General features: G+C 46.6%; 2 protein-coding genes across 3 annotated transcripts in view; one reads left to right on the top strand and one right to left on the bottom strand.

Moving 5' to 3' along the window:
* DENND2A (DENN domain containing 2A) overlaps positions 1-20,107 on the top strand; it is a gene marked incomplete at its 5' end in the record, with an annotated part of 108,618 nt that overhangs the window by 9,235 nt on the left and 79,276 nt on the right. The gene's annotated exons all lie outside the window — the stretch shown is intronic.
* On the bottom strand, positions 10,972-11,406 carry LOC308527443 (eukaryotic translation initiation factor 1A, X-chromosomal-like; the record flags this gene model as incomplete). Its single annotated transcript, XM_081102772.1, has 1 exon — positions 10,972-11,406. The coding sequence occupies one exon, from the start codon at positions 11,404-11,406 to the stop codon at positions 10,972-10,974; it is 435 nt and encodes a 144-aa protein (XP_080958898.1).

The following is a 20,107-nucleotide window of genomic DNA, read 5'->3' as shown; positions in this document are numbered from 1 at the left end:
GGCAACATGTTAAAATTAGAGTTCCTAAGTTTTTGTTTTATGGATTCTCACCCCCAAAATTGCCCAGTTTTATCTCTTGCTGTTGGTTTCATGTTCCCATAACCTTGATCCCACATCACCACGATTCCAAATATGGTTAAAACTGGGGTTGGTGGGTAACTTGCCCACAAGAACCAACCCAGTGGAATAATCTAAAGTGCCTCCTTCTTTTTCCTTTATACTTTCTCCTTTCTCAGTAGGGAAGATGTAAGCAAGACTGAATTTGACTTAGCACTAAGTTCTGTGCAAATCCACTGTGGGTGATAGCTAGGGCAGCTATGTACTAGTATACACACTGGGACACTGAGTGGTAAGTGGTCCAGATGCACTGGTACAGGCAGACATGGTTTTGAACCATCCTCTGTTAATCCTCACCAGAGGATATTTTCTCCATTGCTTTTCAGAGACTGGGAGGGTGGGAAGGGGGGAAGAGAGAGAGAGAGAGAGAGAGAGAGAGAGAGAGAGAGAGAGAGGTATTGAGATTGAAAAGAAACATCGATGTGAGAGAGACATGTGGACTGGTTGCTTCCTGTCCTTGACCAGGAATTGAACATGCAACCCAAGTATGTGCCCTTGGCCGGGAATTGAACCCGAGACCCTTTGGTGTGCAGGCCAGCACTCCACCTATGGAGCCACACAGACTAGACCAGGGGTGGGCAAACTTTTTGACCCGAGGGCCACAATGGGTTCTTAAACTGGACCGGAGGGCCGGAACAAAAGCATGGATGGAGTGTTTGTGTGAACTAATATAAATTCAAAGTAAACATCATTACATAAAAGGGTACGGTCTTTTTTTTCAATAATTTTATTCATTTCAAATGGGCTGGATCCGGCCCGCGGGCCGTAGTTTGCCCACGGCTGGGCTAGACACACACACACACCAGCCTTTTTTCTTTTCTTTTTTTAAAATATATTTCTTTATTGATTTCAGAGAGGAAGGGGGAGAGAGAGAGAGAGAGAAACATCAATGAGAGAATCATTGATCAGCTGCCTCCTGCACAGCCCCCCACTGGGGATCAAGCCCACAACCCGGGCATGTGCCCTTGGCCAGAATCAAACCCAGGGCCCTCCAGTCCACAGGCCGATGCTCTATCCACTGAGCCAAACCAGCAAGCTCCCCCCCGCCCCCCCAGCCTTTCTTAGCCTCCCTAGAGTAGAGGCCTGAACCCAGGGAAGGAAGCGGGTCAGGTGGATGCCCGGTGGTGCTGCGTGTGAACTTCTCGTCCCCACTGAGTGAGTCAGAGGAGAAGGGTACTGCTGTCCCTGCCACCATGGAAAAATAACAACTGACTGCCTCTTCCCAGCAAATTGGAACCATTGGAACAGGATGCTTCTGTGATTTGTGCTTCTCACGTCCCTGGGCAGTACAGGCTCGACCTCCTCAGATGACCAAGCAGAGGCATTTGTATGGGATCTTGCAGCAAATTAGGATTAAAATGGACCATATGTGATCAAGGGAGGACTTAGTTGGGGGAGAGGCTGTAGAGCTCTGATTTGGTCACTAGACAGGAGTGCTGGGCTGCCTGAGACACAGAACTTGCGTCCCCTGCAGCTGGAGTGGGACCAGTTTCTCAGCCACAGGCTTGGTCAGGGTGGTGGTGGGAAGGCGCAGGACCTTCCCACAGCAGCTGGCCAGTGCTCCGGCTTCTTCCAGGCAGGGTTCCCGCTCTCTGGTGCTCAGAGTGATTCTCCACATAATACTCTGAGCTGTGGGTGAGACTGGTTCCCATTTGGAATGAAGTGTATGGTCATCCAACCCCAAGTATGACTGACGCCCTGGCATCTTGAGGCGACTGTCATCCTTTACATCTGGTCCATTTCATCATCTGTTGGTGACAGTCAACAGACACACATAAGCTCCCAGGACATCAAAAGGGGCCAGTGCTCTCTGTTTACCCTCCAGCTGTGCTGGTGCATCTAATGGGGTGGGAAAATATCAGAGAGGAGAGAGCTAGATGCTTCCCAAAACCATGAGACTTGGTGAGTCCGGCACTGTAGAGACAGTGCCTGAGAACTTTTACTCCAGGTTCTCCTTTCACCCTGAACACAGGGCCACCAAGGTCCTGGGACATGGAGGCGAGAGATGGGGACAAGGGTCAGAGAGGCTGCTGCTAGGTACACACACAACCCCGGGCTCAGACTGCCAGTTGACTGAAAGAAACTAGGAGAATGCTGCTTTCAGGATGGGGAGATAGAGCAACCGGAAGACCCAGCCCCCTGAGGCAGGTCTTCAGGCTCTTCTCACATCCCTGGAATCTGGCTTTCATCCCTGCCATCTGCTGAGACCTTACCCCAGGTTACTACTGCTGCGTCTAGTGGCTAGTTGGCTGTTCTGGTTGTTCTTGAGCTCCACAATGTAAGCAGGTCAAGGGAGATGTAAAACTGGCTGACTCATCTGTGCCACTCCCCAAAATGCTGAAATGCTTCCCTTCCTGTCCCACCTTCCTGGGACCTGCTAGACCTCTCACCGGGATTCAGCCATTAGAGGATTAACAATAAGGCCATTCTGATTGGCTGATGTCCGAGCCACATCTTTGTTAAGTATTTTGAATATTGCCCCCTCATCTGAGACACCATACTATTTTGGTTTTCCTAATTGTCTTAAAAAAAAAATGATCTTCACTGATTCTTTTTTTTTCTTTATTTCGCTCGAAGTGTGTTAACTTTTATCTATTTATTTTTTTATAAATTTTTATTGTTGAAAATATTACATATGCCCTAGCTGGTTTGGCTCAGTGGATAGAGCGTCAGCCTGTGGACTGAGGGGTGCCGGGTCTGATTCCAGTCAAGGGCACATGCCCTGGTTGTGGGCTCATCCCCAGTGCAGGAGGCAGCCAATCAACGATTCTCTCTCATCATTGATGTTTCTATCTCTCCCTTCCTCTCTGAAATCAATAAAAATATTTTTTTTTAAAAAAAAAAAAGATCACATCTGTCCCCCATTTTCTCCCATTGACCCCTTTTAGGGCCCCTCTTCCTCCAGCCTTCACCACCCTATTGTCTGTGTCCATGGGTTATGCATATTTACATACAAATTCTTTGGTTGATCACCTCCCACCCACCCACTCTTCCCCGCCTTCCCTCAGAGATCTGCACTCTGTTCCATGCTTCCATATCTCTGGATCCATTCCATTCATCAATTTATTTTGTTACTTGGATTCCACATAATGAGTGAGATCATGTGATACTTGTCTTTCTCTGACTGACTTATTTCACTAAGCATGACACTCTCCAGGTCCCTCCATGCTGTCTCAAAGGGTAAGAGATTCTTCTTTTTTACTGCTGCATAGGATTCCACAGTATAGATGTACCACACAGCTTTTTTATCCACTCGTCTACTGATGTGCACTTGGGCTGTATATTAACCTTTTATCAGATGTATCAGTGCCAAATGTGTTCCCCCATGCAGTGGGCTCCGTTTTCGTTTTGTTGATGCTTTCTTTTGCTGTGCAGAAGCTTTTTCTTTTGATGTAGTCTCATTGGTTTATTTTCTCCTTAGTTTCCTTTGCCCAGGAGATGTATCCATAAACATCTTCAGTTGATTTTTCAGGATGGTTCTTCTGTATTTTAGTTGTATTTCCAGTTTGGTCCTGGGGGAGTGCAGTGTAGCTTTCACTTACTCCACCGCCATTTTGGTGATTCTTTTTCTTCTCATTTAACAAGTTTTCGCACTGCAGTCACAGCAGATCAATATCTGGGCTAGACGATGTAAAGGGATGAAAATGAGTGCAATGTGTGTGTTCAGCCATCAGACCTCACTGTCTAGTTGGCAGGCCCAGATAAAGAAAATGAATCAAGAGCTGAGTCACAAGGGCAGTGTAGGAGCAACCCCCATGGCTTAGTTCTCCACTCGCTTCTTTTCCGTCACCTCTTTCAGAGAGCTCATTCATGCTCTCTGGTTCTCTGGCGCTCCAACTTGTTTTCACCGCACCCTTAGATCTTTGCCTTTGATTGTCTGCTGTACTTGTTTCCTCTTAAATGTACCATTTTAAACCTTATCATGTCCCAAAGATCTAAGATGTAATCATCCCTTCACTATGTATCCTCTTTATTTTCTGAGGGTAGCAAATCTTAACTCCTCTTTCTTACTTTCAGAATATCCCAAAGCCTAGTCCTCTAACCCTTTCCATCTTCTTCTCTATGGCCCCCCTTTTCCATTTCTACCCCCACCACACATCCCCTAGATCCAGTCCCACCAGTCAGTCTTTGTCATGAGCTGGAGCACCCCTATTTTCTTCGTGTTCTTGCCTCACCTTGAACACGTCCTCCTTCCCCAGCTATTGGAACCCAGTTGACCTTTAAGGGCCCCCGTACGCTACTTCTTTGAAGGAGTCCATGACGCTTCTGACTTTCAGTGCTCACCTCTAAATTCCTCCAGTTTACACTGGTTTCATAACATTTACCACTGCAGTTCAATTTAGTCCTTAAACCAATCGGACATTGTGACCTTTGGTAAACATGTGTCAGGCACTTCCTGGGCTCATCTTGTCTTTTTGTCTTGAACAATTGCAATCTTTTATTGCCATTTGGTTGTTTGGGGTTTTTTTATGTAAGGACCATCCTACCTGTAGAGAATATGTATGAGTTTACTTGAGCCAGAACTGAGGATAGTTGCCAGGAAGCAAGATCTCAAATGCTTCTGCAAAATGAGTTTGCTGTTTCTTTCGTGTATTTGAAATTAAGGAAGGAAGGTTAGGAAGATTATGAGAAGAAGATGGGAGAGAGCAAGGCGCGGATTGGATTACAGGAGGGTTAATAAAATTATGTGCTCTCTTGAGGGTGGTCACCCTTCCAGGGGGTCTGAAAGAGGCATTTCAAAGGTATGTTAACCTAGACACACAGAAACAATGGACAGGGCTTGCTTAAGGCGAAGATAAACCTTTTATTAAAAAATATTTTTTATTGATTTCAAAGTAGAAGGGAGAGGAAAAGAGAGATAGAAACATCAATGATGAGAGAGAATCACTGATGGGCCGCCCCGTGCAGGCCTACTACTGGGGATGGAGCCCGAAACCTGGGCATGTGTCCTGACTGGGAATCAAACCCGGGACCTCTTGGTCCATGGGAGACGCTCAATTCACTGAGCCACCACAGCTGGACCAAAGATAAACCTTTCACTAAAGAAGTTATATGCCACTCTACTGGTGTGGCTCAGTGGTTGAGCGTTGACCTATGAACCAGGAGGTCATGGTTTGATTCCTGGTCAGAGCACATGCCCAGGTGGTGGACTCCATCCCCAGTGGGGGGTTTGCAGGCAGCAGCTGATCAGTGATTCTCATCATTGATGTCTCTCTCTGTTCCTCTCCCTTCCTCTCTGAAATCAATTTTTAAAAAGTTTACGTGTGTGTGTGTGTGTGTGTGTGTGTGTGTGACGTTTTATATATCTGGGGCATGACTCCCCACCATGACTCAATTAGGAATTTGTGACCAGATCATTCTGTGAGGTTACTTTCTATAGAAAACTCTTTTCCTGCCCTGCCAGCGTGATTCAGTGGTTGAGCATCGACCTATGAATCAGGAGGTTACGGTTCGATTCCCGGTCAGGACACATGCCCGGGTTGTGGGCTCATTCCCCAGTGGGGGGGTGTGCAGGAGGCAGTTGATCAATGATTCTCTCTCATTGTTAATGTTTCTCTCTCTCTCTCTCTCTCTCTCTCTCTCTCTCTCTCTCTCTCTTTCTCTCTTCTCTCTCTCCTCTCTCTCCCTCTCTGAAATTAATAAAAATATACTTAAAAAAAGAAAAGCCTTTTCATCCACAGTTTATATCCCTAGCTCTAGGGCAGGAGCCAAATATTTGTATGTTTCCCAACAACACCTCACATGGAGGATTGCATTCAACTGGTTGATTATCTTATTAATTTAAAACCCACCCATGCTAGCTCAGATTAGCTGACTAAAATAGGGGAAAGACCATTTCCCATATCTCAAAATTTAGCCAAATAAAAAGAACACATTCCCAGGCATTGCACAACTTCTGAGTACAAAACACCAGGCATGTATAGTAAACAAATAAAAATGCCTCAGCCTGTCAGGAGCCTAAAAACACGGTGGGAGGGGAGGGAAGACAGGGTGAGCAGGCTGCGCTGATCAGGGTGGCTCTTCCTTACATTCACGTCTGCCCTTCAGGCTGAGCACGAGTGTGCCCTGGCTTCTATGGAAAGGAAAGAAGGTCAGCTCCCCCTCAATTTCAAAATCAATTTTTATAGATTATATTGTAACAACAATTACCTGGTTTTTAAAAAATATTTTTTATTGATTTCAGAGAGGAAGGGAGGAAGAGAGAGATGGAAACATCAGTAATGAGAGGGAATCATTTATTGGCTGCCTCCTGCACGCCCCCTACTGGGGATCAAGCCTGAAACCCGGGCATGAGCCCTGACTGGGAATTGAACCGTGACCCCCTGATTCATAGGTCGATGCTCAACCACGGAGCCACACTGGCCAGGCAGCAATTATATGTTTGAGAGCATTTTACAGCTTTATCACACTTGCAAACCATTCAAGCTGGGTAAGTAGTCTTACAGATCAGTTGAGGAGGTGGTATTAAGGTCTTATATCATTACTTGGCAGAGTTAAGTTCACTTTGAAGGACAGAAGCCGTGTGTCGAGTGTTTTTCATTGGACAGGCACTGGGCCGAATGCTTTACAGGTGGAATCTCATTTAGTCCCACCACTGGCTTTCAAAGTAGGTGCTACGATTATCGCTGTTTTTCAGAGGAGAGAACTGAAGCTGAGAGAGTAACTTGCCACTGGTTCCTTAGCTCTCAAGTGGCAGGGCTGGAATTCGAACCTGGGTCTCTCTGCTCCCTAACCCTTTGCTTTTAACCCCCACGATATGCCATCTTTCAAGCCCTTTTACACAGCTGGGATCAGGGCCGGAGTGGCCTCAGCCCCCTTCTCTCTGGGCTCAGGGAGCCATGGTGCCGGCCCAGGAAAAGGGGATGGGAGATGACGTCTCTCTCTAAGATTGCTGCCTTTTGTCCAAATGCGCTGGCCAGGAGCCAGGCTGGAAACTCTCTGCTCATGGAAAGAAAGAGAACAGAAGCCAAAAGAGGGTGGGAAAGGGTCTGAGGGGGAGGAAAGGAAGAGGAAGACAGGAAGGAGAGAGGGAGAGAGGAGGTGGGGAAGTGAGGAAGTGAGGGGTTTGGGGCATCGCAGCTGGAGCCAGAGCCGTCCTGCCAGGAAGCAAACAAACCTGGGCCTTCAGGTGCACTCCCTGCAGGTGCTGCTCCTGGGGTGCTGGGAGCATGCAGCCCTGGTGGGCCCAGACCGGGCTCTCCAGCGCTCAGTGGCCCAGACAGATCACTCTGGGGGCCCTGCTTCACCCGCTCCCCTCCTCAGTATTACTGTTGGGCGAGGTCAGGTTAAAATGGACATCAGAAAAGCCTTCTGAGTTGGGAAAAATAAGTTACAACATGGCAGCCAGAAGTAGAGGGGGATGGTCAGGCGGTGCTTGGTGCCTGGGCGTGCAAGGTGGGCATGGAGGGGCTGGGGAGCAGGGAGGAAAGGTAATGGGAGCCAGGTACTTTGAATAAAAGTCCATCATAACAATTTACTGAGTGCTACTCTATGTCCAGGAGGGGAGGCCTGTCCCCTGTCCTCAAGGCTCTTGTTTGGGCATCAGGCACAACAAAAATCCGACAACCTGGATTCATCCAGCATCTACGTGGCCTTGGGAAAGTTAACCCCTCCAGGCCTTGGCTTAGCATTTATAAAGGGGAGGCCACAGTAGGGTTGGTGTGAGCATTCAATGAAACAATCTGTGTAGAATTTTGCCTAGAGAAGAGTAATTGCTCAGTAAATGTTAGCCATTCATTCATTATTGCAGTTTGACGTGCCAAACATAAATATGTGAAACCATGAATAAAACATATAAATAACAAAGCTGCTACTCACAGAAGAGATAATACAAGGTCATGCATGTTCAGTTAGGTAATCAAGTGTAGATAAATTAATAACTGCTATGGAAATTCAGGGGAGGGGCAAGAACTTCAGTTTGGGATGGCCAGGGTAGGTTTTATGGAAAAGTTGGGTCCTAAGCCAGATTTTGAGTTGGGAAAATAACAAGGAAGGGGTAGAATGACAATTGGGGAAAAGAGTATGAGCCAAAGATGGGGCTGGGAAAGTTCTCATTCACGGAAACCCAGGAGTGTTGGGACATTCTAGCTATTCTCTTGCCCACAATATGCACTTGGACACAGTATGTCATTCTTTATAATAAAAGGCTAATATGCTAATTGTCCCCTCAACCGGGAGGTTGACCGGAAGTTCAACCGGGAGTTCGACCAGGGGCGGGCCAGTGGGCAACTGCCCATGGCCCTTCCCCTTGGCCAGACCTGTCCCTGATCCCCGACCCCCCACTCTGATCAGGGGGCAGGGGCGGGGCTGGCCCACCAACTGCCTGCAGCCCCTCCCCCCGGCCGGCCTGGCCCAATCGGCCCAATTGGGGTGGGCCTGTCGGACCCCACCTGTGCACAAATTCATGCACCAGGCATCTAGTTTGCTATATACATTCCAGCTGCAAAAAAAGTTGATCACCAGGATGCTGCACCAAACGAGGCATCTGGCTGTGACCCAGCATGAGCCCCTTGCTCAGTCTGTTTCGCCTTCTCTGTGGCTCTGGCTGTTTAAGTAGCATTCTCTCAGTTTCTTTTCAGTCTCTGTGTCTCCTTTGGAGTCTCTATTTTACCCTCAGCCTCCAGTTTGTTTCCTTGAACCTGCTAACACTAAGACTGTTTTTCTCTCTGGTAATGGGCAGAGAAGCTCTTGAACGCTGTATTTATTTTTTTCATAAAAGAAGAAAAAGCATTTAGTAGGAGCCAGTGGCTAATATTACCTAGAAGCTTTGGGGCAGATGTTTTTGTTTTTTGTTGTTTCATAAAAATCTACATCCTAATAACAAAGAATATTTATCTTAAAAAAAAAGAAAAACCATCCCTGGCCGAGTAGCTCAGGTAGTTAGAGCATCGTCCAGATACACCAAGGTTCCGGGTTTGATCTCCGGTCAGGGCACATACAAGAAGCAACCAATGAATGCATAAATAAGTAAAACAATAGACTGATGTTTCTCTTTCCCTCCCCCCTTCTAAAATTAATAATTAAAAAAAAATTTTTTAAGAAAAAGAGAAACCAACAATAAAAAGAACACTAACCCCAGAAATCTCTGGGTTTCTGAAGAGGTGGGCTCCTCAGTTAATCAAAAAGAAAAGAACCACCTTCATCCAAATAGTAACTAGTAGACCCAGGTTCTCCAGAGAAACACGAGTCACCTGGGGAAGGGAAAGGAGTGTGGAGGAGGTGAATGAGCTCTAGATGCGGCAACAGGAACCTTGGGTCCTGCTGCTGCCTTGGCCACACCCCAGCCAGGTGACAGAGGCTAGGTGAGCCACACAACTCCTGGGCCACGCTGTCATTTCTAGCCCTGGCTGCTTCCCTGTCACCTTCTCTGCTCCTATCTTGGAGCTTCTCCATGCCAGGGGCTTTTCTAGCTTTATTATGTATCTCTTCCTCCCTCCTCCCCCCCCCCCCCCCCCGAATTTCCTCACTAGACTGGGGCCTCTAAGAAGCGCTGTCATTTGCAGGCTGGGTTCCCAGGGACCGGCTGGGTCACGAGGGGCGAGCAGTGAGGCCAGGAGGAGGATGTGGAAGGCTGGGTCGGCCAGTGCAGGCGTTGTTGCCAACAGGGTCCTGGGAGAAGGGGCTCAGCATTTCCTGAAGGGAAATGACTCCCATAAATAGTCAGAGGGATGGGAAAAGGATTTCTCCATCCCTTTCATCCTGTCAACTCAGCTCTTCCTTCTGGTGTCCAGACTCTGCAGCCTCTTGTAAATGCTTTTCATTCAAATGTGTCCGTGTGGGGGGGGGAGATGTGAGCTCTGCTTTCTTGTCTATCCCAGATTCCAAATAAGAACTGAAAAAGACATGCATGCCTTTTGTTCGTTCTTTTACCCGTACTAACCTCTCATTGGTCCATTCCAGTAAAAGGCCAGAGAGTTGTGGGGTTTTTGGTGTGTTTTTTTAAAGCCAAAATATACCCAATGGACATTTTATTATATTTCTTAGCTGTGGTCCCAGTTTATTATAAAATTAGTTTTTCATTTATACATTGTAATTTAATTGTTCATAAAGCCCAAAACTATAGGTTACAAACGCATGAGTTTTGAAAATAAAATGACACATTTTAACAATTTTTTGGTATAGTACAAACTGTTGTCCTTATTTTGCCATTAAAAGTTGTCTTGTTTAAGAAATTTTGTACACATTAAGTAAAAAACACTTTCGACTAGTATATTAGTACTTCCAATTTTGAGTTACTATCTAGCATTGAATTTTTGCAACTACTCATCTTATAAATTAAAAATTGCCACTCAAGCCTATGTTCTACAATAAGCAGTTTGTAAATGCTAGTTATTTATGACAGCATGAAATGATGAAAAAAAATGTTATCATAGTTTGAAAATACAGTACCCAGCTACAGAAATACTAAAAAATAGCCCCTTTTCTTAACTTCAAATGTAGATTTCTAACTTTCTCAAATTTTTATCAAAAATTAAAGAGAATATCTAGGTAACATACAGAAAGACTGAAAAAAAAATTACTTGGAACTAGGACTTATCACTGACCATAAAGATAAAGCAATTTAGTCAAAACATCCATTAACTGGAAACATTTACTTTATTCATTCTCTCTCTCTCTTTCCCCCTCTCCTTTCTATGTTTTAACAGCAGACCTTGTGATCTTTTATTCCTAAGTTTCAGTACATCAAAAGAAAAAAGTGTTCACAGCTCATTTAAAGATAATAATAAATACATGAAAACAAAACAAATCAGCGTGTGTTAGCAAACTGCAGTTATCCTGAAGTTTTAGTCTTCTTGACAGGTGATGGCCAAAATCCAAACTATGGAACAAATACTCTGAAACTTTAAGTTCAATTTAGATATCGTCAATGTCTTCATCATCATCTCCAATGTCATCAAACTGGATTTCATCATCATCTCCAGGACCAAATGTATCAGTTTCATTGATTTTAGCGTGTTCTGGAAGCTCGCCGTATGCCTTCAGACTTCTAGCTTCGTCTGCATTGTACTTTAAAATTACGTCAGCTTTGCTATCCTGATAGTCTCGCAGGCCAACCAATATAATGTCTGAGGTATTTATCCAAACCTTTTTTCTCAGCTTTCCTCTGATATGACATAACCTCTTTACACCATCAAAACACATTGCTTCTAATCGTCCATTCCCCAGCATTTTGATTACCTGAGCATACTCTTGGCCGTCTTCTTTAAAGACCAGTTCTCTCTTTTCAGATTCATTCTCATTCTTACCTCTTCGCCTGTTTTTACCTCCTTTCCCTTTATTCTTGGGCATGATGGCGCCAGCTTCCTGGCAGTTGGGATCTGATGGTGCCGGGGCAACGGCGACTCCTCCAAGGGGCCCACGAGACGAAACAATGGCAGATGTCGAGGAACGCTGATGCAGCTGAGTTCCACGGCGATGCGGAGACAACCACCTTTTACATATATTTTTTTTATTATTTTCACAGAGGAAGGGAGAGGGATAAAAAAATTAATGATGAGAGAGAAGCACTGACTGGCTGCCTCCTGCAAAGCTCCTCCCCGCCCCCCCTCCCCGCCCCCCCATCAAGCCTGCAAGCCGGGCACGCCCCCTGACCGGGAAGCGAATCATTCATAAGGCGAGGCTCAACCACTGAGCCACACAGGCCGGGTAAGGCCAGAGATTTTTAGTGGGATTTTATGGGGGAAAGAAGGGAAGTGCACACCTCCCGATGCCATGTCCTATTTACCTTCATCCAAGGGTGCAGCAGATGCTTGTCAGCTGCTGTTTAGGGTCCTTAGGAAGGCGAAGTCTCATGGCATCGGCCTCACTAAGGCTTGAGATGTTCCCAGCAGCTCCAGTGCCATGAAGAGTCACCTTGGAGAGGGAAGGGACCGATGGCCGCTGCTCTGCTGACCCTCAATACAGTGATGGGCGTGACCGGCTCAGGCCCAACCGCCCACGGCAAACCTAAGGGGGGCGCGGGGGCGTCCCTTAGTAGCTGAAGTTTGCTCAGCCTCAGCCCTATGGCTGCAGACTCGTGTTTAAAACTCCGTGAAGAAACAGCTTTCCTTTTTCGCTGGAGGAAGGTAATTTAACAGAAATTGGACGTGACCGTCTGTGTTAGTGTGAATTCTTTTGGTCGCTTGAGCAAACAAGGGCATGGATGTATCCCGTGGAACCGCGGGCGGGAATGCAGTCTGGCCTCAAGAGTGGACGGGATCCGGGGGTGCACAGCCATCTCTCCACCCCATCGTCCTACCCCGCAGCCCCGCTCCGGGGGACTCAGTCCGCAGGGTGGGAAATGGCTGCCGCCCAGCACCGTCTCCTGGTTCCCTCCGGGCCACACCCATGAACAAACCTCCCTGGGACGGAAGCTGATTGGTCCGACTTGAGGGAGGCCGCCTCTAGGGCCAATCAGCTGTGGCTGGGGGGCGGGGTCATAGTCCAAACATGGCGGCCCAGTTCCGCGTGGGGGGCGGGGCAGTGTGCAGAAAGCGGCCCCCCTGTGAGGTAGGCGAGCTCCGCTGCTGCCTGCGGTAGCTTCTGCTGGTCTGTTTTTTAAATGATTTTTTAACCATCTTGTGCTCCATTGCCCTCACCACTGTGTTCATAAGAACCCCGTTTCCTCGAATCGCTTGCTAAGTCCGTTGACAAAGGTGTAGTGACAGACGTGGTGGAATACTAAAGCCCGGGCTTTGGGGCGGACACATTGCTGTTTGGACGTCGGTGATACTGTTATCAAGTAGTCTCCTCGAGTGTGAAATGAAATTGACTTCCCATTATGTGTCCAGCACACGGTGCTAGGTGCCTTGATGGACCCTCCCTCCCTCCCTTCTTTCCTTCCTTCTTTCCTTCCTCTCTCCTCCCCTCTCCTTTTCTCCCTTTCTTCCTTCTTTACCGGCTTTATTGAGGAGATATAACTCGCATACCATGAAAATTCATCCACTTAAAGTGTACAGTGTAATGGTTCTTAGTATATTCATAGAGCTGTGCAACCTTCGCCAGTCCATTTGACAACATTTACATCCCACCAGAGAAGAAACCCGGACTTTTGTTGTTGTTCATCCTCACCTGAGGGTATTTTCCCATTGATTTTAGAGAGAGAGGAGTGGGGGAGAGAGAGAGAAACATGGATGTGAGAGAGGCACATTGGTTGGCTGCCTCCCAGTGCTCCCTGACCAGGCGAGGGATTGAACCTGCGGCAGAGGGACGGGCCCTTGACTGAGATGGAACCAACCGTGACCCTTCGGTGTGCAGGCGGCGCTCTATCCACTGAGCCACGCCCGCCAGGGTGAAACACGCACTTCTCAGCCAGTAGCACCCCTATCCCTTTCCGTCCTAAGCAACCACGAATCCGCCTTCTGTTTCTACAGAGTTCCCTACTCTAGACATCCTATATTATAAAAAGGTAATATGCAAACTGACCCTAATAGCAGAACGACCAGAGCGACTGCTCGACCAGTTACTATGAGATACACTGACCACCTCTTGGTCCCTTTCCCCAGGCGACAGGCTCCAGTCGCCTGATGGCGAACCAGGAACTGGGGTGGGTGGCGGCAGGGGTGGGGCTGACTGCGGGCAGCCGGGTAAGATGGCCCTGATTGCAGGCCAGGCCTAGGGACAGGATCCTCGCATTAATTTCATGCGCCGGGCCTCTAGTTTTATATAAATGGACTCATACAAGTGTGGACTTTTGGACTCGCTTCTGTCCACTTAGCATAGTGTTTTCGAGGTTCATACGTGTGGTAGTATCAGTCCTTCATTCTTTCTATGGCTGAGTTATACTCCATTGTGTGGGTATATCACATTTGGTTTATCCATTGGTCAGTTGATGACATTTGGATTACTTCTCAATGGCCATTATGAATAATGCTGCTGTGAATGTTACTGTAGAAGAATATATGTGGACATGTTTTCATTTCTCTTGGGAGATAGATTATTTCTATGATTATGTTTGTGAAGTGCTTAATGCAATGCCTGACAGATCACAGAACACAACAGTGCTAATTTCTTTACTCTGACCTTCCCAAAGGTCATGAATGAAAGCTATTTCCTGCTTGCTGCCCCTCGAAGAAAGGCAGCCTCTCCCAAAGAGCCTGACCCTGTGGGTCAGACTCCGAGGTTACTGTCCCTGGGGTCCTGGCATCATTGAGTAGCAGATTCTTCCATCAGGCCTATGAGTGGGTCGATCCAGGGTGGTTCTGGTTGAAGGTACTGAGAGAGCAGAAAACAAGGTTTGAGGGTCAAAATATAAAATCTGGAGTAGAAAGATAAGAATTGGATTCCGTGTTCTACTAAAACACTGTAATTCTGGGCAAGTCTCTGAACCTTGATCTTCTCATCTGGCAAAGGAGGATAATAATAATTACATTTTGAAATTGGTGAGAGGAAGGGGGCTTTTGTGAGTTAACATATGTGTATAATATGGAAATCAGGGGCTTTACAAGTATATTCTAAGCTCTAGAAAAATAATCAGACTTAAAAGAAAAATTTTAAAACATTTTAAAAAATGTTTATTTTAGAAAGGAGGGAGAGAGAAGAAGGGAGAGAGAGAAACACCGATTTGTTGTTCCACGTATTCATGCATTCACTGGTTGATTCTTGCATGTGCCCTGATTGGGGATCAAACTGCAACCTTGGTGCATTAGGACAACACTCCAACCAATGAGCTACCCGGCCAGGGCAAGAATCAGACTTTTGAAACTCTTCAAGTCATAGCATGTTCAGGGGATGGGTGGAGCTCTTTAGGAGCACTGGTCAGATTCTTCTGGGCTGCTCTTAACTCCTCAGGGCTACAAACTAGTTCTTGCCTGCAGCTGGTTTCCTGGCTCTGAGAAAGACCCAGATCATCCTCAGTTCACCAGGGCTGCAGATACAGCGGCCTTTCATCATGCTCTTACTGGAACACCTTTGGGCTATTCAGGTATCCCAGCACCACTTATTAGAAAGTCCATCTTTGCCCTAGTGATTTAAGAAGTCACCTTTATCATATATAAACTTCTGTGTGTCCTTGAGTCTGTCTAGACTTTCTGTTCTGTTCCACTGGTCTATTTATCTCTTTATTTTATTTTAATTTTTAAAAAATTCTCTACATTTATTGATCTTCCAGTTCTTATCTCTTTTTATTTATTTATTCTTGTGGCAGTTTTGTTTGTTTTTTGCTTATCACAATTTATTCTGTTTCAACTTATCCAGTGGAGTTTTTCTGAGGTGTGTTGAAAATATTTTTATTGGATGCATGCTCTTAAAGATTCATTTAATTGTGTTACAATCCAATCTTTTTTTTTCTTTTTTTATTATTAATTAAATCCTTATTGTTCAGATTATTATATTTGTTCCTCTTTTTTCCCCCCATAACTCCCCTCCACCCAGTTCCCACCCCACCCTCCTCCCTCACTCCCCATCCACTGTCCTCATCCATAGGTGCACGATTTTTGTCCAGTCGCTTCCCGCATCCCCCTCACCCCTTCCCCCCCCCCCCCAAGAATAGCCAGTCCATTCCCTTTCTATGCCCCTGATTCTATTATAATCACCAGTTCATTCTGTTCATCAGATTATTCACTTGATTTTCAGATTCACTTGTTGATAGATGTGTGTTTGTTGTTCATAATTTGTATCTTTACATTTTTCTTCTTCTTCCTCTTCTTAAAGAATACCTTTCAGCATTTCATATAATACTGGTTTGGTGGTGATGAACTCCTTTAGCTTTTCCTTATCTGTGAAGCTCTTTATCTGACCTTTCGTTCTGAATGATAGCTTTGCTGGATAAAGTAATCTTGGTTGTAGGTTCTTGGCATTCATCACTTTGAATATTTCTTGCCACTCCCTTCTGGCCTGCAAAGTTTCTGTTGAGAAATCAGCTGACAGTCGTATGGGTACTCCCTTGTAGGTAACTGAGTTTCTTTCTCTTGCTGCTTTTAAGATTCTCTCTTTATCTTTTGCTCTTGGCATTTTAATTATGATGTGTCTTGGTGTGGTCCTCTTTGGATTCCTTTTGTTTGGGGTTCTCTGCGCTTCCTGGACTTGTAAGTCTATTTCTTTCACCAGGTAAGGGAAGTTTTCTGTCATTATTTCTTCAAATAGGTTTTCAATATCTTGCCCTCTCTCTTCTTCTGGCACCCCTATAATTCGGATGTTGGTACACTTGAAGTTGTCCCAGAAGCTCCTTACACTATCTTCATATTTTTGGATTCTTTTTTCTTTTTCGGTTGGGTATTTTTTGTTTCTTCGTATTTCAAATCTTTGACTTGATTCTTGGGATCCTCTTGTCTACTGTTGGATCTTTGTATAGTATTCTTTATTTCAGTCAGTGTATGCTTAATTTCTAGTTGGTCTTTTTTCATATCCCCCACGGTCTCACTAAATTTATTGGCAGTTTCCATAAAATTCTTGAAAAACCTTATAAACGTGGTTTTGAACTCTATATCCATTCGTTTGCTTTCCTCCATTTCTGTCATTTGTGTCCTTTTTCTTTGTCTCCACATTTTTTATGCTTCCCTGTGTTGATAAAGTGGTTTTCTGTGCTGAGTGTCCTCTAGGGCCCAGTGGTTCAGCCTCCCCAATTACCTGAGGAGGACACTCTTGGTGCACCCCCTTGTGGGCTTTGTGCACAGTCTTGTTGTAGTTAAGCCTTGATTGTTGTAGTTATAACTGGGAGGAATTGACCTCCAGGCCAATTGGCTGTGAGAATCAGATGTGTCTGCAGTGGGAGAACTTCTGTGCTGGAGACACCCCTCTGGGGCAAGACTTTCTTCAGTGGGGCTTTGGTGCTCACTGAGTCTGCCCCCTGAGTGTGTCTTTATGGTTCCCCGGAGCTGCAAACTGGATGGTCCCACTCTGACCTCTGGGTTTCCTGGCTCCTGGATCTCTAGGGAGGTGCTCATCTAGCCTTTGCCTGAGGCTATCCAGCAAAAGCCTCCCTGCAGGGCTTGGGCGGGGCGGGTCCCAAGGGATCAACAGGGCAGGGCTAGCAGTTATGGCTGCTCTCAGAGGCTCTGCTTCTCAGTGTCCCAGCAATGGCTGCAAGCCCCTCCAAGAGAAAGCTGCCCTTGAGTTCGACCGATGCCAGACAGTCCCGCTTCTCCCGTATGAGTCTGGGTCCCCAGAGACTCTCCTGGAACTGGAGCTCAGAGCCTGAGACTCCCTCTCGATTGAAAACAACAGCCACGCCCTCAGCCACCAGTCCGCTCCGCATGCACCTCCGCACCTTTGTATTTTACTTCTGTACTGCGCCTCCTCTGAGTCTCGGTATGCTTTTCTCTTTCCTTCTAGCTGTAGAATTTCCACTCAGCGAGCCTTCCTGTGGTTCTGGATGATGTCTGTTCTGTCTTTTAGTTGTATTTTTTTTTAATGTATTTTATTGATTTTTTACACAGAGGAAGGGAGAGGGATAGAGAGTTAGAAACATCGATGGGAGAGAAATATTGATCAGCTGCCTCCTGCACACTCCCCACTGGGGATGTGCCCGCAACCAAGATACATGCCCCTGACCGGAATCAAACCCAGGACCCTTCAGTCCACAGGCCGATCTCCATCCACTGAGCCAAACCAGCCAGGGCTAGTTGTATTTTTGAAGTGGTTGTTCGAGGCAGCAAACTCCGGTGTTTTTCTATGCCGCCATCATGGTTTCTCCCTCTTGTGGCAGTTTTAACGTTAGAGGCTTTATAGTATTTTTCGCACCCGGTAGGGCTAGTTGCCACATGCTTCGCCCCCATTTTTTAATTTTTCAGTGTTTTCCTAGGTATTTTCACATGGTTGGCAGTCTGGTTTTAAAGTATTCATTGACCTCCTGGGAGGTCCTGGGGGTGGGTCTGGATGGGATTGGGTTACGGTTGAGTTGTCTTAGATCTGGGGGTGCTTACCTATTTCAGTAAACTGTTTTTGTAAGATTCTGTTTTCTTTTAGATTCATGAACATGAAGGCTTCTAGTGGCTGGATAGCACCCATTTTCCCCTAAATCTTTAAAAGAACTTTTAAAAACAGTCTTTGAGAGAGAGTGCTAAAATTTGGTAAATTTTGAATAAAAAATGTATGAGTTTTCTGTACTATTCTTTTAATTGTTCTGCAAGCTTATAATTATTTCTAAATAAAACATATTTAAGGTCTTTATGCTTCTGGTAGCATCTTGGTAGAAGTTTTCAGAAGTCTGCCCAAGTTGTGTTCACAGATTCTGCCTTTTCACATTTTGCTTGACTCTCCAAAGAAATTCAGCAGATCAGTGAAGTGTAACCTTACAGAATCAGCGTTGCTTTTCATTCAGTGGTTTGTGCTTCATTGTCTGACTGTGGGGCAAAGACACAATGGCCACCATGAGGAGAAGGTATATTCAGGCCAAAAGTCAATGCAAGCAACACTATCCTATATAATAAAAGCCCAGTGTGCTAAGTGTCTGGTTGACCAGTCAGCCGTTCAACCAATCAAAGCATAATCCTATATAGTAAAACCCTAATATGCAATCAACTGAATGGCGGAACAACTGGTCGCTATGATACACACTGACCACCATGGGGCAGACGCTCAATGCAGGAGCTGCCCGCTGGTGGTCAGTGCACTCCCACAGCAGGAGTGCCACTCAGCCAGAAGCCAGGTTCACAGCTGGTAAGTACAGTGGCAGTGGCGGGAGCCTCTCCCGCCTCCATGGCAGCGCTAAGGAGCAGTGAGCCTAGCGGTAAGGAGCAGCAAGCAGGCGAGTGGTAAGGAGCGAGGGGTCCTGGACTGCAAGAGGTATTTCTGACTGCCGACTATCCCCCGAGGGGGTCCCAGACTGTGAGGGTGCAGGCCGGGCTGAGGGACCCCCTACCCCAACAGTGCACGAATTTTGTGCACTGGGCCTCTAGTATGCTAATGATATGCTAAGGCCACTCAACCGCTCCCTATGACATGCACTGACCACCAGGGGGCAGACACTCTGACTGATAGGTTAACTTGCTGCTGGGGTCCAGCCAATTGGGGCTGAGTGAGATGGGCAGACATGCCTTTGTGCCCTCCCACGATCCCTCCCCGGCTGGCCAACCTCCCGCATCCCTCCCTGGCCCTGATCATGTACCCGGGGGGTCCCTTGGTCTGGCCTGTGCCCTCTCACAATCCAGGACCCCTCAGAGGATGTCAGATAGCTGGTTTTGGCCTGATCCCACAGGATAGGCTGAAGTGCCCCACCTGTGCACGAATTCGCGCACCAGACCTCTAGCCTGTATAATAAAAGCCTAAGCGACCATTATGGTGGAACGACCGGAACAACCAGTCGCTATGATGTGCACTGACCACCAGGGAGGCAGACGCTCAAAGCAAGAGCTGCCCCCTAGTGGTCAGTGCACTCCCACAGGGGGAGCGCTGCTCAGCCAGAAGCCGGACTCATGGCTGGCAAGTGCAGCTGCCACGGTGGGAGCCTCTCCCAACTCTGCAGCAGCAGGTGCATTGGGCCAGGATGAGCACGAGCAGCGCCCAGCACCAATTCAGTCTCCCCCCTGGCCTCCTGCTGCTTGGCAAACTGCCACATCCCCCAAGGGGTCCCAGACTGCGAGAGGGCACAGGCCGGGCTGAGGGACCCTCCTCCCCCAGTGCATGAATTTTGTGCACTGGACCTCTAGTAGAATATAACAGTATTCTGTGGAAGGTAATTTACATAAGGGATTTAGGGCTTGAGTGGGCAGACTGCAGAGATTATTTTCTACTAACAGACCTTTGTTACAGTAAATTTTTATATATAAATCAGATTTGGCTGGTGGTCAGGGACTTGGAAGAATCGTGATTGGAAAATTGATGACAAGGAGGTGTGTGGATAGATTTCTCTGAATGGGAATGAAAGGGTGATCTCTGCAGAGGAGGATTTTAATTTTTTAAACTATTTTTGTATTGCCCATCCGGTGTGGCTAGGTGGTTTTTATTTATTTAAGGGAGAGGGAGAGATAGAAACATCAATGATGAAAGAGAATCACTGTTCAACTGCCTCCTGCACGCCCCCTACTGGGGATTGAGCCTGACTAGGAATCAAACAGAAGGATTTTAATAATCA

Source organism: Myotis nattereri, assembly GCF_964212035.1.
Source record: "Myotis nattereri genome assembly, chromosome: 11".
Lineage (NCBI taxonomy): Eukaryota > Metazoa > Chordata > Mammalia > Chiroptera > Vespertilionidae > Myotis > Myotis nattereri.
This window is presented reverse-complemented; position numbering and strand designations above follow the sequence as displayed.